Consider the following 16,474-nt stretch of genomic DNA (forward strand, 5'->3'; position numbering starts at 1 on the left):
TCGCTGGTGGACACGCCCCTCATGAATATTAATAAGCGCGCATGCGCCTGCCAGGCGCGCTGGGTAGAGGTGGCTAGCCCCGGCCGCGGCTCCCAGACGGGCTCTCTGAGTCCCTCTCCGAGAGCCGGGCGGGCACGCGTCATTGTGTTACCTGGGACCGGCCCGCGAGCTGGGTTCGGGTTGTTTTTTTTTTTTTTCCCTCCCCTCCCTCCCTCCCTCCTCTCTAAGCAGCTGATCTGAAAGGGAATAAAAGGCTGCGCATAATCATAATAATAAAAGAAGGGGAGCTCGAGAGAAGGAAAGAAAGCCGGGAGGTGGAAGAGGAGGGGGAGCGCCTCAAAGAAGCGATCAGAATAATAAAAGGAGGCCGGGCTCTTTGCCTTCTGGAACGGGCCGCTCTTGAAAGGGCTTTTGAAAAGTGGTGTTGTTTTCCAGTCGTGCATGCTCCAATCGGCGGAGTATATTAGAGCCGGGACGCGGCGGCCGCAGGGGCAGCGGCGACGGCAGCACCGGCGGCAGCACCAGCGGCAGCACCAGCGCGAGCAGCAGCAGCGGCGGCGGCGGCGGCGTCCCGAGTGCCCGCGGCGCGCGGTGCAGCGATGCGGTCCCCACGGACGCGCAGCCGGCCCGGGCGCCCCCTGAGCCTCCTGCTCGCCCTGCTCTGCGCCCTACGAGCCAAGGTAAGAGCCCGCCGGGCCACTCTCCCGACCCGTCCTCTTCTTTCCCTCGCGGCGCCCCGGACGCCTGCGGTTGAGCGTCTGGAGCGGGCTCGGTAGCCCTGGGGCGCCGGCTCCCGCCCCGGCCCCTGCGCCCAAGAAGCTGCACTTGGGCTGGGGGAGCCCCCGGGCTCCTAAATGTACCCTCCAGGCTGGGCAGAGCGCGCGTTCGCTCCGCTCTTGCTCCCGGGGCGGGGGGGGGGCGGCGTAGTCGTATCGGTTTGCTCCCACTCTAGCCTCTCAAGCCCGGGAATCACGTTGAGTCCTTGCGCCCAGTTTCGTAAAATTATTTTCACTTGGCGCCAAGGGCTCGTCGGGGCGGGCGGGGACGGAGTCGCCACTTCCACCCTCGAAGAAAACAACTTTCCCCTGCGCTGACCTCCCTCCCTCCCTCTCTCGCCGGCAGGTGTGCGGGGCCTCCGGCCAGTTCGAGTTGGAGATCCTTTCCATGCAGAACGTGAACGGGGAGCTGCAAAACGGGAACTGCTGCGGCGGTGCCCGGAACCCGGGGGACCGCAAGTGCTCCCGCGACGAGTGTGACACGTACTTCAAAGTGTGCCTCAAGGAGTACCAGTCGCGCGTCACGGCCGGGGGGCCCTGCAGCTTTGGCTCGGGGTCCACGCCTGTCATCGGGGGCAACACCTTCAACCTCAAGGCCAGTCGCGGCAACGAACGCAACCGCATCGTGCTGCCTTTCAGTTTTGCCTGGCCGGTGAGTGACGGCCGGGGGTGGCCGGGCCGTGGTTTGCACCCGTGGGCCGAGCTCTGCTTTCTCTTGCGAGCGGAGAGGGATTTAAAGGGCCTTGGCTGGAAGCTCGGCGCTAACCAGGGATGTCTCTGTGGTGGCGGGGTTAGGGAGCCGAGGCTCTGTAGCTAGATCTCGGCAGGCCCCAGCCCCAGTGCTTTTTGCTAAGCGCACGAAAGTGGGACCCCAGAGCGAACGGTGGGGCAAGGCTCCTAGGAAGGCCGGTTGAAACTTACAACGTGAAGGCCCGAGAGTAACCGCCTGAGGCAGGAGGTCGTTATAGATGATCTTTGCTCAACCTTATTAAACCTGATGCGCCGGGGAAGGCGGCTCGGCACAGTTCTGGCCTCCGAACGCCGTCCAAATTGGCACCCTCGCGTTTCCCGTGAGCAGCCGGGAGGGCGGGTGTGTCCTTCCTGGAGGGTGTGGGGAGCCCACTTCCCGCTGCTCCCCGGGAGATTTCGGTGCGTGCGGGGGCGCGCTCTGGGCTGAGTAAGGCCGGGGGGGGGGCGGCCGCCGCCGGGGGGCGGCCGGGCTTTCCCCAGAGCTGTGGGCGCGGGAGCCACCCGCCCCCTGCCGGCCCCTTCCTGCCCTCGCCCCCGCGCGGCGTAGCTCTTGTGGCCTCACTAACAGCGGTTCCCGGGCTCTGGAACAGCTGTGTTTGCAAACTTCCCCGGGAAGGGCGGGGGTGCGCCCTCGTCCGGTGGGCGCGCGGGCCCCGCGAGCGTCGGGGGGCGTGCCGAGGCCTGGAAGGGGCGGCCCGAGCGAGGCAGCCCCTGCGGGTGCAAGTGCGCAGACCCACGACTCCGGAGCCGCTCGAGGCCCGGGCCCCGCTGGCCGACCCTGCAGCGAGGCCCTGGCAACGTCTCGAAATGGGTGGAAGGAAGATGAGTGTGATTGCAGAAGGGGAGGAAAGGGGAAAGTGTTGGTGCCCTCTGCCCCGCTCCTGCCGTCCAGGAGGCGTGACTCAGTACCAGGACTGGGGCTTGGCCCGGCCTGTGCTGGGCGGGTGGGTGGTGAGAGGGGGAGGTCGGTGCCCTGGGGAATACTCTTCGCCACGTGCTCTGATGGGGCGCACTCTGCTGCCTCCTATCGCGGGCTAGGGCTGCAATCGCAGCTGTGAGAAGGGAGGGGAGAGAGTCGGCCTTGGAGTGTGTGAGAAGCTCGGGGTGCCTCTCAAGGCCCGCGTTGACTGGGGCTGGCGTTATAAACTGCCCTCTGCCTGGGTGGGATGAGACATTTATCAGAACATGCCATTAAAAGGGGCTTATAAAAACCTGTGGTTTGTGGAATTCTCTGAGAATGGAGGACTGAGTCTGTTGTGGGATCTCATTTTTACAAAGAGTGTTTATCTTGTTTGTTAATCCCCTTTAGGGAGAACTTTAAGCTAAAGAGGTTGGCCGCTTTTTAACCTGGCTGGGCCCAAGTTGACTGTGACGACTGACTGCCCTTACCCTTGTCCGTGTGTTTGGAGGTAGGGGGAAGGGGCCTGCAGGTGGTTACACCCGCCTGGAGGATCAGTCCGGAGCCCCTCGCTTTTCACAAGACCATAAAAGGAATCTTATTACTGATGTGGAAAAGCTGCAGGGCTGGCTGAGGTTCATCTTGGAGAGGAGGGTCAGAGAAACGGCTGGGATGAACACAGGGAGCCTTGCTCCCCTGGCTGGCTGGCTGGGGAAAGTGACCCAGAAGGTGTGTCTGCCTCCTTTTGACACTTGGCAGAGAGCCCGAGATGGGGATGAGCGGCAGTGGTGTGTGAGGGCAGGGAGACGATTGATTTGCTGGTGCTCGTCTGTGGTTTCAGGCCCCGCGGGTCACCAACCATGAAATAGACTCTCGGCTTTTCTAGAATGGGGGAGACGGCTGGAGCTCACACTGAGAGTGTGGTTCTTTTGAAGCTGGGCCAAATGCCTGCGTCCCTCCTAAACAAGTCCCCACCCCACCGCCCCAAAAAGGCCTGCTGTGCAGCGTAAGCTTGACTTCCCAAGAGAGAGCGGAGGGTGGGGTGTGCCGTGTTATTTTCCCCAGCACGGTTGGAGAAACACCACAGTCTGTAACTTTCAAGAATGATTCCAGTGTGAGTGTTAACTGAAGTGAAAGCACTTAGGTAGCTGGATTAGTACCGAAGTAGATCGCACAGCTTCATTCAGTTTGGTAATTAAATATTAATGAGCGTGTCTATTTAAAGCTGATATCTTAAATAGGTAAGAGCTGAACTTGGTATAGAATTCAAGATGGAACAAGGAGGATACAGGGTTTAAAAAAAAAAATCAAACCACCTTGAACTTCCTGGCCCCTAAGTTTCTAACCCTTAGGCAGCCACAATTAGCGTCCACGTGGTTCCTCCCAAGTTTGCTGACAGTGGCAGGGAGGTGGTTCAGGGTGCACAAAAGAAGGTCACTTTAGAAGGTGGTATAATTACGTGTTTTGTCTGGAATTATGACCCCAATCAAACAACTGCTTGTGTTCTGAAGAGGAAGAGGAGAAAACGATTTGGTCAGATATGAAGCGTAACCCACAGGCCAGTGTCCTTGTGAGAAGCTCTGTGGTGTGGGCCTGCCCTCCAGACAGTATCTGATTGTGTCCCACTTGGGGTCTACTGCCCCAGCCGCAGCCTGGTGATGGTTTTCTTTCGTGGCTTCTAATAAGCATAGCAGTGCTGCTCAGAGGGGCTTGCCTTGAAGCAACCAGCCTGATTTATGATCCTCCAATCAGGGGACCCAGTGATAAGACCACACATTATCGGAGGTAATTAGGCTCAACGGGAAATGATTGGGGAACAGCCATTTAGAAATCACTGAAATGGTTAAGTTGCACTTCCCAAAATTAGTACTAAATCCCAGGAGTGCAGGATAATTAAAAGTACATTAGTGTAATTACCACTAGCCAGCCCCAAAAGCTTTTTAGGGACTCCAGAACCCCGGTTAGCTGTACTGATGCTTTGCTGGCCCTGCAGTGAAGTGAATCTGGAGAAATTTGGGGGGAAGCAGTTCAGGTACCTGGTCTCTTGGCCTCACATTTAAATGCCATTGACATTGATAAAAGGCTTGCTGAGATCAACTTCCATCTTTTAGGAAAACCCAGTGAAGTGTGATTCATGCATACCAGAGGGATGCCAGCTTTGGCTCCCTTCACACTTGAGGCCTGAATGACCAACGGCCAGGGGTTTGGGTAAATCGGATGCTATAAGGTTAGTCGCAGACCATAACTGACATGCCCTTGCCTTTATGCCTTCCTCTGTGCTTTCGGGTCCCTAGGCCTCCGCAGATGGGTAGCCACGTGGAGGGATGGGGTTCTCATTTAGACTGGCTCCTCTCTGCAGTCAGAATGTGCCACCCACGTGGTCAGCATGCGTGCATACAAATAGCACACGTGTGTACGTGCTCAGAGCAAGGGACTTTCTGTGTATGGGGAAAACACCCTTTGCCCTAAGATACCTACCTCGAACTAAAGTGATGAAATGATATGTCTGCATTGCAAAACCAGGCTGGAGAGAACGTTGAGCTATGCCTGTTTTGTACTGAGTGTCTGCAGCATGGCTACTCCCCACATGGAATCCCTATTCAAGGTACTTGGTCTCTAATAGTTCTTTCCTCTTCCAGGTGTAACCTCTGTGTGTTCCCGCTCCTTGTTGTCTTGTTTCTTAGCAACTTATTCAAACCTCCAGTACTTATAGGAGTTTACAACCCCCCAGCTCCACACCCATAATTCTACAGGGACTTCAAACATTTTTCAAGAATGGTGAAGCTTTTGGCATGGAGGCTGTTTGGGGGAGTTGGATGGTTAAGGAGGAGAGGCAGCAGCCACTTACAAAGCCTGTAGCCTCCCAGAAAGCCAGCAACCTGAATGCTGCCTAAAATCTTTACAGCAAATAGTTGTAAGGGACCTTTTGGATGGAAGGTATGTGGAAAGTTTAGCATAGAGGAAAAATGTGATTCATGAAAAAACGAAGCCAAGGCAACAGGGAGTCTTCACGTCCTGATCTGAAAACAGGAATGCAAACAGAGGCCTTGGCCGGATTCATAGCAGCCACTGGCCCATTGTAGGAGGGCCAGAACCTGGTTCCAATGCCAGGCTTTCAAGATTAGTTACAGTATAAGAATGCGTAATCTCTGGATGTGCATACAATCAGCATGGTAATCCATAAAGGCAAATATTCCTGAGAACTCTCCCTTGGTAAACGTTCAGAGGCATGTTCCTACACTCTGCCCGTTCAACCCCCAAGGTGAGGTTCCAAGCTGCTCCAGCTTTTAAATACATTAAAAAAAAAAAAAAATTAGCCCTAAACAAACCTAACCTAGTTTTCAACTTTAGGAAGATGTTTGTTTTAGTATGCATGGGAAGTGATGATTCTTGTGTTTTCTAGAATGGTAGAGGCGGAGGGGTAGGGTTCTGGGTTCAGAAATGTCCTGCCTCTAGCTTGGCATGGGGCGGGGGTGAGTGGCTGTGTTGTGACTTCTTGCTGGTTTCTGATCACCGCGTGCACTACCCTGCCCTGTGGCCCTTGTTTCTAGGGCACCAGTGACATTTGTCTCTGGTGCATTGCGTGTGCTGGGAGGACACGACAGCGTGGCTCACGGTGGTTAAAAGTGGCACATAAATAGTCAAACATTCAGGGCCCTCTATCAGTTCAGCCTAGTCTTTATGCGCTTCTGGTAAACGAGTAGAAAGGCATCTTGTTCAGGCTTGCTCTGTGTGAACCGGACGGTTGTGCTTGGCTGGTTTCTCGGTATTCTATCTATTAACCTCGCCACCCTTTTGTAACTGGTGCATTTAATTATCAGTGGGATGCTTTTCAAACAGGTAGGGATAATGATGGGAAATGGGGTGGGGGGCCTCTCATTGAGAGTCTCAGATCTGGATATGAGCTTCGGGGCCCCGCTTGGTGAGTCTTTGAGGTGGGCTTTCATGAGAAAATCACCCTTTGTAACCAGATCAGACTCTATTGAAATGTCAAGCCCTGCAGACTAAATTGCTTTCTGTGACTGAGGTCTCAGCTGAGATGCCATGGGGTGGTTGTCCTCCCTCCATGCCTCACCTTGCCCAAAGCCTGCCACACAGGAATCGTCGGGGCGAGCGTGCATGTACCCACTCATGACATCTCTGGAGCCTTTATTGAATATGTTTGTGCTTGGAATGTTTTATACTCGGGCCACCCAGACGCAGGCAGGACAACAGTGTGGCCGAATTGACTGAAATGAGGATTACAGGGAATAATGCAGCCGCTGCACAAATAATGCAGATACAGGGCCAGCCACAGGAAGCGACAGTTGAGTCAGCAGAGCACAGGGCCCCAGACCGACCTGGGCCCGATGACTCTGTACAATGGCCCTGTGGGCGCTCCCAGGGCGCGCTCCCTGCCGCCTGCCCTGCAGCCCAGGCTTTTGGATGCCGCACGTGTGCCGTTTGCACGGTGGGCTGTTTGTGTCCCTCAGTTTGGCAGGAGGGGAAGCAGCAGCTTCTCGGGGCTTGGTTTGGCTGCCACTGTTGCCAGGAAGAGGAAGCTCTCCGCTGCCAGCACACTTACCTTTGTGTCTCACGTCCCCCCTTCTTAATACGGCAATTAAGTGCTTACCACCCCGCCTGGTGCCAAGGTAACCACCATGGGGCTGGATGGGCGTGGAACACAGGCCTCCCGCAGCCCCAGCTCCACGGGCGGGAGGAGGCGCCGGGGGGCCCTTCGATGCCAGGACCCTCCTCGAGGTAGAATTCCAGGGGCGTCCTCCCCAGAGGTCCTCCTGAAAGCTGACCATTGCTCCTCCCTGCTGCACGAGAGTGAGAACCAGCTGCCATGTTGCCAGGTTTCCCTGGAGCTGGGAAGACAGAAGCGATTCACACTGTGAACCCAGACTGAAGATCTGCTGGCTGCCCGTCCCTCCTGCTTTACCCCCAGGCCATTTTTCTGGAAAAAAACGTAAGGAAAAATAGATGAATGCCAGGTAGCTTTTTATAAGAATCCTCTTCTCATAGTTTGAAACCAAGAAAAATCCAGGTGTTTGCTATCTTTTATGTTTTTTGCGGGTTTTTTTTTTTTTTTTGGTATGAACTTGTTAATAAGTTGAAACACCTGCCCGTCATCTCGCCTGCACCCCCCTCCCAAGCCGTGAGAAGGGCCCTGGGACTTGGCCTCTCTAGGGTTAGGTTTGCAGTGGCCACTTGGGTGTGATGTGATTGTAGTGGAATGCCAGTTTGGGGCCTTGTACCCGGGCTTGATGGCATAAGGTGCACATGGTCTGGATCCCGGAGTCGGGATGTACATTCTGGGATGTATAGAGGTCAAGCGTGGGCCTGGGAAAACTTAAAGTTCCCTAGCAACTAATAATCATTGCCAAATTATCTCGATTGTTGATCTATAGTGTGAGGTTGGAGTGGGAGCTTAAGAATACCTCCTAATAGGAGCCTTGGAGAGAATCCTTTTCTCTGAAGGCTGGGTGGGAGGAATCCTCCCGCCCCAGGAGGCGAGTCTTAGAACCACAGTCCCTTCTCTGAAACAAGGGAGAGAGAGACGGTCCAGGGCTGCTGCTTGATTTTTCTACCAGCGCCTCGTTGCCAGTGCTGCAGCCCCCAGCCCCTACCCCACCTTCACCTCCTAGAAGGCCGTTCATGGGGAAATCATGATGCCAGCTGCTGTCAAGGGCTCTGTACTCCTCTTTCCCCTCAAGGTGGGGCATGTTGGTCAGCGACTTCTGAGGTCTCCCAGTTCTGGGAGGATGAGTCCGGGAGAGAGCCTGGCCTTCTAGGATCTTGTGCAAGAACCAAGGATGCCCTCTCCCTTGAGCTTTAAAGCAGAGTTACTACTGTCACGCCAGCTCGGTCCCGGGATGCCTTCCCTTTCCGTGGGGTTGTGGGCATATTGTGTGTTTAGTGCTTGTACAAGTCTGAACAAACTCCCGGGTACCGGTGCATTTAATCAGAGGATTAATTACAACAATATGTGGAAGTGGAGAACGTGGGTCTCGACGTGACCAGCAAATGAAGGGCTTCATTATCCAGAATCAGACACACATCTGGCCTCATTTGGACTTGGCTGTCATGTCAGATCAGCAGAGAAACCTCTAACATCTTGGTGCTCTCAGGGAAGAGTCCGGTAATTTGTAGGAAGTCCTAAGAAACACAGAGGCAGTAAATAAGGTGTAACTTTCACTAATGAAACACCAGTGACGACAGCAATGAATTTGGACCTCTGGCCACTTGCAGGAGAGGGCTGGGTATGTGCCCCGGCTTGCCCGGTTTTGCTTGCTTTTCTGAGCATTTTCCCACAGTTATCAGTGAGCGAAATGGAATCCTCCTCTGCTTTGAGTATGAAACATATTTCGGCTGAATTCCAAGGCGGGGTCTATCACAAGATATTTTTATGTTCAGAGACCTGCTGGGTCGCTGTGTGAGCAGTAAGCTTGCTCTGAGTTATGAATGAAGTTCCTTTTTTTTGTTTTCTTCCCCCCTCTGTTTTTGCCTTCACCTTGTAGGTGGCACCGTATTATTTGATCAATATACGCTACTATTTCCGACATCCTGGTACCTGCCTTTGACAAGGCGGGGATACATAAAAGGGTTCATGTGCCTTTCTTCCCTACTCTCTACCCCTTTGGATACATTTCCCCAGCACCAAGATAGCAGAGGTTTTCTTGAAACCCTGGTGTTTTGTGAGACTGACCTCATTCTAAATTACAAATGAAGATTTGAGTAAAAGTGGGAATTTGCTAATGGGCTGGGATTTGGGGGGGGGGTGGGGTGGCGCGGGGAGGCGGTGGAACTCTGAGATAAGCCTGGAAGAGAAAAGGTACCTTCAGTAGAATGGCTGGCATCCCGCCAGTGTCCAGGGAATTTGTTTAGTTAGTGGACTCTGATTATTCCTGGAATGTTAGATCTTATTGACAGATAAGTTTATCAATAAATACAACCCATGGGGTGCAGCTCTTTCTTCCTTTTATACTTTGGTCCCTAGAGTCCGCCCCCCACCCCCCGCACCCCCAAGTTAGGTTACCGCCTTTGTCTTCAGAGTCTATTTGCACGTACCCCGCCTCCTGCTTCCTGGAGTCACCTGATACTTGTGGGAGCCGAGATGGTCTCACACAGACAGGGCTTTCAAAGGGGTTCGGCAAAGGAAAAGGGGCCTCCCTGGGGACCTCCCCACCAGGGCCCAGAGTGTAACAGCAATCCCCAGCCCTCCTCGCTGGGTGAGCGCCTCCACTCCCAGGTACAAACACCTGGTTAGGTTAGCTTAGAATCAATTCTTTGTGTGGTTTGCTCAAGCCACCAGGGTTAGAGTCTGGAAAGTTTGGGAAAAGCATTACGCAAAGTGTGCACAAGTCTAGGGAGATGGCATTTCTTGGTCGGGACTTTAGGCTGCCTGCATGAGGACCACGGGGGGCCCGGTGTCTCTTGCCACCCTGGGGTGGGTGCTAGGGGGAGGGGTGGGGAGTTGGTCTGGACCTAAACACCCAAGACCTCCCTTCGACAGCAAATACAGTTTCCATGTTGGCTGCATGGTTTTGTTTGGCAGGGCGTGCAGGGAGGCCGAGAAGGCCTGACCTTTGCGAGCTGACCCCCGTTTCTGAATACTGAGCTGTTGTTTATCTGTGTTACAGAGGTCCTACACTTTGCTTGTGGAGGCGTGGGATTCCAGCAATGACACTGTCCGTAAGTATCACCGCCATGGGCTGAGCGCGTGAGTCGGGAAGCACAGAGCTTGGCACCCGGTGCTTGTCAGAGCTGTCCCCAGGCTACTTCAGAGCTCTCCTGCCACCACCACCCCCCCCAGACCTCTCTGTGGAGTCTTTTTCCATCACTTCCCCTAGAATTTTCGCTTGGAATATTAAGTGGCCAGGACAGATGGCCAGTTAACTCGGTCCCTGAATAAGGCCCCTAGATTATCTTTGGGATAGAGATCTTAATGGTTTTACAACTCTAAAACCTTGTAGACTTGCGAAAGGATCAAAGTAGTGACTTTTTAAAAGTCCATTTAAACTTTAAGTGAGCATTTAATCTCTCATCGGAAAGATAAAGCCCGAAGAGGTGGCTTTGGGCTCTAAAGACCGACCTTGAATTTCACTCCTTGGGCAGGTGAGCCCCCAGCCGGTCAGGGTTTCCCACACTGTGGATGACAGGTGTTCCAGTGCCTCATGGCCATCACACTGCCCTTGTCCCCTTCTGAAAGGTGGCTCTGTTCTCAGCGCAAGCTGCTTTTCAGGGCTGCTGGGGGTGGGCGGGTGCTGGGGTCCGGGGAAGCCCTAGAGGATGCCGGTAGAAATGGCAGCATCTGTCTGGCTTAGAACGGAGTCTTTGCTCTTGGATTGTAGCTTCAAAATACGTTTCCCCTCCCTCGCTGAGACTGCCAGCCAGTTCCCTTTTTGCCAGCAGGATCTGGGTGGTTGTCATGGGAAAACTTGATTCACGCTGAAATCTGAGTCTGCACAAGAGGAGGGGTTGACCGGCCTGGTGTCTCTGTGCGCGCCCCCCATCCCATCCCTCTGCGTGTCTCATCCTCTCTGACCCTTGGTGTGTTTGCTGCTAAGAACATTTCCCGCTCTTCTCACCTTGCTTTTTTCTTCCTGACTCTGGGACTGGTGAATAACCAGAGAGGGCACAGTGAGGGCCTGGAATCCAAGAGGCAGACACTGCCCAATGGTCTTGCTGGACCACCTTGAGCCGCTCGATCCCTGCTGAGCCCCGGTTGCCAGAAGCTCCAGGCCGTTTGGGTCACTCCTTGTGCTTTGGCATCTGAAGTCCAGATCCGTGGACCTTCCTCCCTGAGTGATACCCCCGTCCCGCTGTTGGTGGAGGGAGGGGAGGCAGTGGCCTGCCTGGGCTGTGGCTGATGCCAGTCAGGGTCATGGGCACCTGTTTGTTCTCTGTTTCCTCCCCTGCCACGCGCGTTGTGGGCTGGGTGAACGTCATGTCACTGACCTGCTTACAGTGGTAACTGTACATTGGGAAGATGGGGGATGGGGAGGGGGAAACAGGCTCTTCAGATGTCCTGGTGCAGATATTAACACAGGCTGGCTGGTGGCATGAGCATCCTTGAGGTTGACCCTGGCTCCTGGCAAGGCTGGGTTAGGACACCTGTCAGGGTGTGCAAGGGGCCCCTAGTGTTTGCAGGGCCCTTCCTGGGCCTTCCACCAGCCCACGGGTCAGGTAGCTGTTCCTCCGGGAAGCTGGTGCCCCTCCAGAGCGGCCCACGGTCGTGTGCCCCATTTTGGGGTTCTGGAGCCTCTCCTCTCTCGCTGGGAGGTAAAATCACTGGAAGGACGCAGGAAGACTTGGGGTAGAGATAAAGGGCTTTCAGACCTCTACTCTTGAAGAGAGGGGTTGCCTCAAAGTCACGGAATGCCCACTGCAGGGCATTGAGCCTCACTTTTGTGACCCTGGTGAGGAGGAACGGGGGTTTGCTGGGAGTGGCTTATCCACGTGCTTGTCCAGCCTCCCTTTTGCGATGCTTCCAAGGTATCTCAGATTCCAGCATATTCAGAACCAAATGTGTCATCTTCCCTCCCCCAAAAGCAGAGCCTGCCTAGGGCCCTTTATGGATGACTGGCACCAGCATTTGAACGCCCAGTACCATAAGCCAGAAATCTGGACAGCATCCCCTGTGTACCACCCTCTCTTAGCATCAGTACCTAATCCACCTCCAAGTTCTGAAAACCTTCTGTCCAGTGCTCCACACCCAATCCTGATTGGGTTTGCCTCCCTCTAGCTCCTCTGCTGCCACCATGGTCCATGTCACCATCTGCTTACGCCTCAGTTCTTACAGGAGCGGCTGAATTAATGCACCCCTATCTACTCTGGTCCACCTCCAGCACTTTCTCCATTCTCCTGCCATCTTGATCTTTTCAGAGCGTAACGTTTGAGTGTCACCTTTACTGAGAGCCACTTGGTAACTTCCTGTTGCCCTTGGGACAGATCTTTGTGTGGCCCCAAAGCCCTTTGCATGGCCCAGTCTGGTCTCCCTGCCAGCTCCATCTCACATGCCACGTTGTCATCTGTCATACCTGTATTCTCTCAAACCCCACCAGTCAACTTTCTGTCCTCAAATGCATCACATTCTCTCCTGCCTCAGGGCCTTTGCACATGCTGTTCACACTGCCTGGAATGTTTTGCTTTTACTCTCTTCACCCTCTGTCCCTCCCAAGGCACTGTCCTCCATGAGAGCAGACGCTGAGGATGTGTAGCAACCCAACTGGGGTTGGCTGCTCTTTGGGGACCAAACAAGGCTTCAGATTAGAGGCAGAGCCCTGAGCTTGGGAACAGAGAATTCCTTCTCACGTCAGCTCTGCAATGAACCCTCGGGAGCAGAGCCTGGCCCAAGTGATGTACGTTTTAGAAAGTATTTTCTGAGGCCAGCCCTCCAAGTTCATTGCTATTGCATTTCAGGACTGCACTATATAAGGATGCAGACTTTACTCTCTCCCCCAGAGCAAATTATTTCAGTTTCTCGTTCTGATCAATAGATATGTAAACACAGGTTGGCATACTTAGGTCCAAGTTTTCCTTATACTGTAGCCTTCTTGGTTAAGCCTTCTTGGTTAAGGTTTGTGGTTGGCATGGTTCCAGGATTCTGCTCAGACTCGCCTCTCATCCCCTCCTCCTTGGCCTGCAAGGCTGTTGTGGGTTCTTTGTGCTCCATCTTCATGCAGTTCAAGGTTGTAGGAAGGCCTGGTAATATCCCCTTCCAATCTTAAAGCTGGGCTATCAACTGAACTACCCCAGAAACACTGGTAATGCCCTGAGCTGATAGGAAGTGTGATTCAGGCGACAGCAGCTTAAAAGAAGCATCTCTGTAACCCAGATGCCAGAGAGCGTGTCACAGACACACTCAACTCCCTCTGGGCCCTTAGGAAAAATCTGTCACACAGGTGTGAAGTTAGTTATACAGACCTGTTAGCCCCATTGAGGATTCTGAAATGATGTCTTCACAACATTTCCCGGAAATAGAAAGCATACCAAACCACTGACTGACATGTCAGCCTGTGCCTTTAGGATTACCCCGGACTCTTGTCTGAATTGTTTGTTGTTGCAGCCTGCCTGAGAAGGAGCCATGGCTAGTGTGTTTAAGTAATCCCTTTATTAAGATCTCATCATCACATGGTAATAGCTCACTACACTTTTTCATTGAACCAGCAGAGGAAGCACACAGTTAATGCAGGGACATTTTTGTCATTCTTTGGCCTGTGTTTATTTGCAAAACTCAGGTTAGGAAAGCGTCCTCTGCAAGTGCTTCGTGCATGCCAGGGTGTAGGTCTACAGGTATGCGGGCTTGTTCAAGGCCCGTCTTGCCCACAGGTAAAGAGCCCAGAGGATGAGGGCTGGGGTGCTGTTGGAAGTGGAGTGTGGCTGAAGCTGCCCAGGAGTGCCCGTCTCCTGGTCACCTGTGGGGTTTGCCTAGCCTTGCAGATGAGCACAGGCCCTAGGCCTAATAAATCAGGGGTGTAGGTGGATAAGAATCACAAAGACACTGCAAGCAGTTCCTAACGGTCTCTCCAAGGTGGCCTTGAATTTGACAAGGTGTCAAGGGTTGGTGCTGGCAGGCTTAAGAAAACAAACACAGGACCAGGGTGGGTGCTGACTCGGGGCCTCGTTTCCTTTTCACGCCCCTCCCCTGAACTCCTGGCACCTGGAGTTTGGAGCTATTTTTGTACCTGTCTCTTCTCATACTAAGTGATAGGTGACCCCAGGGCAGGGACCACTTCTTCCTCCTGGAGCTGTTTGGGCCCCAGGCGTGTCTCTTTTCCTCAGTAGGCACTCTTTAAGGAGCCTGACTTGGCTCCAAAAAACCCTTAGTCTACCTGTCTGTAAACTGGGATGAATGCTTTTCCCATATGCCTTCTGGGCAAAGGTGAACGGTGAAATGCATCAAGTTCGTGGTATTGTTATTTAAATGCCAGCTTAAGAGGTGGCAAAGTTTATAATTAAAAAAAAATTACTCTTTGGCTTCCAGTGAAGTTTGGAAATAGACACAGCCTTTCTAGAGCAAGACACAAAACTCTAAAACCAGAAAAGAAAGATTGCTAACCTTTACCTGGAATGATGAAATTTCCTCAAGAATAGCCTTCCATAAGGGGTCACTTTCTATCACATGTAAAGAGCTTTTGCAAACCAGTATGACCAAACAGCGCAATAGAAAAGTTGGCAAAGGAGAGAAACAGATTGAAGTTCAGAGGAGCCTATACACATGGTTTTGTCAAAAGGGTGCTCACCATCACTTAATTAAATACCCATTAAATCAGAAAGTCTGATAACGCAGTGTTGGCACTGCTGTTGGGAAACAGTTTCCTTTGCTGGTGGGAGGGCAGACAGATGGGGCTTTTGTTCCTGGTGGTTTGGGTTTTCTGGGCGGAAGTGTGTTGGTTGTGTGTGTCTTCTTCGATCCAGCACTTTCATTTCTGGGATATTTCTTTCTTCTAGAACCACATACAGGTAAATATGTTCAAGGATGTTCCCTGTGGCTTTGCTTAATAGCCAAAGGCCAAAACAACCTCAGTGCACATGTTGGGAACTAGGTAAATGATTTCACTTTATTTCCAGACGAAGAAATACTACATGCCCAGTAAAAAGGGTAAATGTATGATGGGGAGGGAGATGAATGGCTCATTTTTTGCCCTTTTGTGTTGTTTGAATTTTGTGCCGTGTGCATTTGTTGTTATTAAAGGGCGTCAAAATGGTCGGGGGAGAAAGCTCTGATATCTGATGTGAATGTTGGTGTGATTAATCCTTTTTTTTTTTTTTTTTTTTTGCCTCTAGAACCCGACAGCATTATTGAAAAGGCTTCTCACTCAGGCATGATCAACCCCAGCCGGCAGTGGCAGACGCTGAAGCAGAACACGGGGGTTGCCCACTTTGAGTATCAGATCCGCGTGACCTGTGATGACTATTACTATGGCTTCGGCTGCAATAAGTTCTGCCGACCCAGAGACGACTTCTTTGGCCACTATGCCTGCGACCAGAATGGCAACAAAACGTGCATGGAAGGCTGGATGGGCCCTGAATGTAACAAAGGTGTGTGTGGGCGTGCCTGGTGGGTTAACCAGCTCCTGATGGCTGTCACTTTGGGTGTCATGTTCTCACCCCCCTGCCATCAGGTGGCTTTCTTGGGTATGGTGAGATTTGGGCTGTTTTCTAGGCCTGAAGCACGAAGATGCTGTTGGTACCCCATCCCCCAGATGCTTTGAGCATTGGCTGCTAACAACATCTCCTTCTCTGGAGCATTGTCCTTGGCCAAACAGGTGCCACTCCACGCCCCGTCCCGCCAGCTCACAGTCTGTGAATGGCTGACATGGGCGTAAGAAGGCCACAGCCCCCTTTGCGTTAACCCTGGGCTACAGTTCACACTCCGGAGTTTCCCCTGGGATCAGGCTGAGGCCAGGCTCCTGCTGAGACCACGTTCTTGCTCAGCTTCTTGCCCTGCCCATCTGCTGCCCTCTACCTCTTTCTCTGTACCCGACCCCCCTTCTCAGGCTCTGCGTTTTAAGGCATCCAACGCGAAACAGATGCCAGGTGGACTGGGTTAGCCCAGCCAATGTCTGAACAGCTTGTGAAAAATGACAGCCCTTGGCTCAGGGTGGCCTTACGGCAGCTTACGGCAGCTTTCACTGGGCATCTCTGGGGGCCGTGGTATTGAGGGCGAGTGGTGAACTGAACGCCTCCACAGTGGGATAAACTTCCAGACCTCCTGTCTACTGTCCCAGCCCCGTCTATTGGAATACAGGGAGTTATCACATATTCACAGATGTTCACAGAATCATCTGTGGTCTTTACCTTTACAAAGCTTCTAATTCATAGCAAACTGGTGTATAATTCTAGTCAACCATGTAATAGGCCCTCACGAACATTAACGCACTCTGCTTAGTTCACATAATTTGGTAAATTCCTTTAAGATAAACTCAAGTTGAAAAACGAATTTTTGAACTGTGACTGAAGGGTAAGGCAAAGAGAGGAATTTGCAGGTCTCCTGGGCAATATTGCTTTCTTAAATAATTAGAGACAAGAGTGAAAAGGATGGCCTTTCTGGGATCCAAAT

General features: G+C 52.8%; 1 protein-coding gene across 1 annotated transcript in view; it reads left to right on the plus strand.

The window, feature by feature from the left end:
- Positions 1 to 599: 599 nt before the first annotated feature.
- Positions 600 to 16,474, plus strand: part of JAG1 (jagged canonical Notch ligand 1) — a gene marked incomplete at both ends in the record, with an annotated part of 33,077 nt that continues 17,202 nt past the window's right edge. The window contains 4 exons of the mRNA XM_079719996.1: positions 600 to 680; positions 1,123 to 1,428; positions 10,050 to 10,101; positions 15,199 to 15,453. Coding sequence (XP_079576122.1) covers positions 600 to 680; positions 1,123 to 1,428; positions 10,050 to 10,101; positions 15,199 to 15,453 — 694 coding nt within the window. The remainder of the gene's footprint in view (positions 681 to 1,122; positions 1,429 to 10,049; positions 10,102 to 15,198; positions 15,454 to 16,474) is intronic.

This window comes from Hyperoodon ampullatus (assembly GCF_949752795.1).
Source record: "Hyperoodon ampullatus genome assembly, chromosome: 14".
NCBI classification, from domain to species: domain Eukaryota; kingdom Metazoa; phylum Chordata; class Mammalia; order Artiodactyla; family Ziphiidae; genus Hyperoodon; species Hyperoodon ampullatus.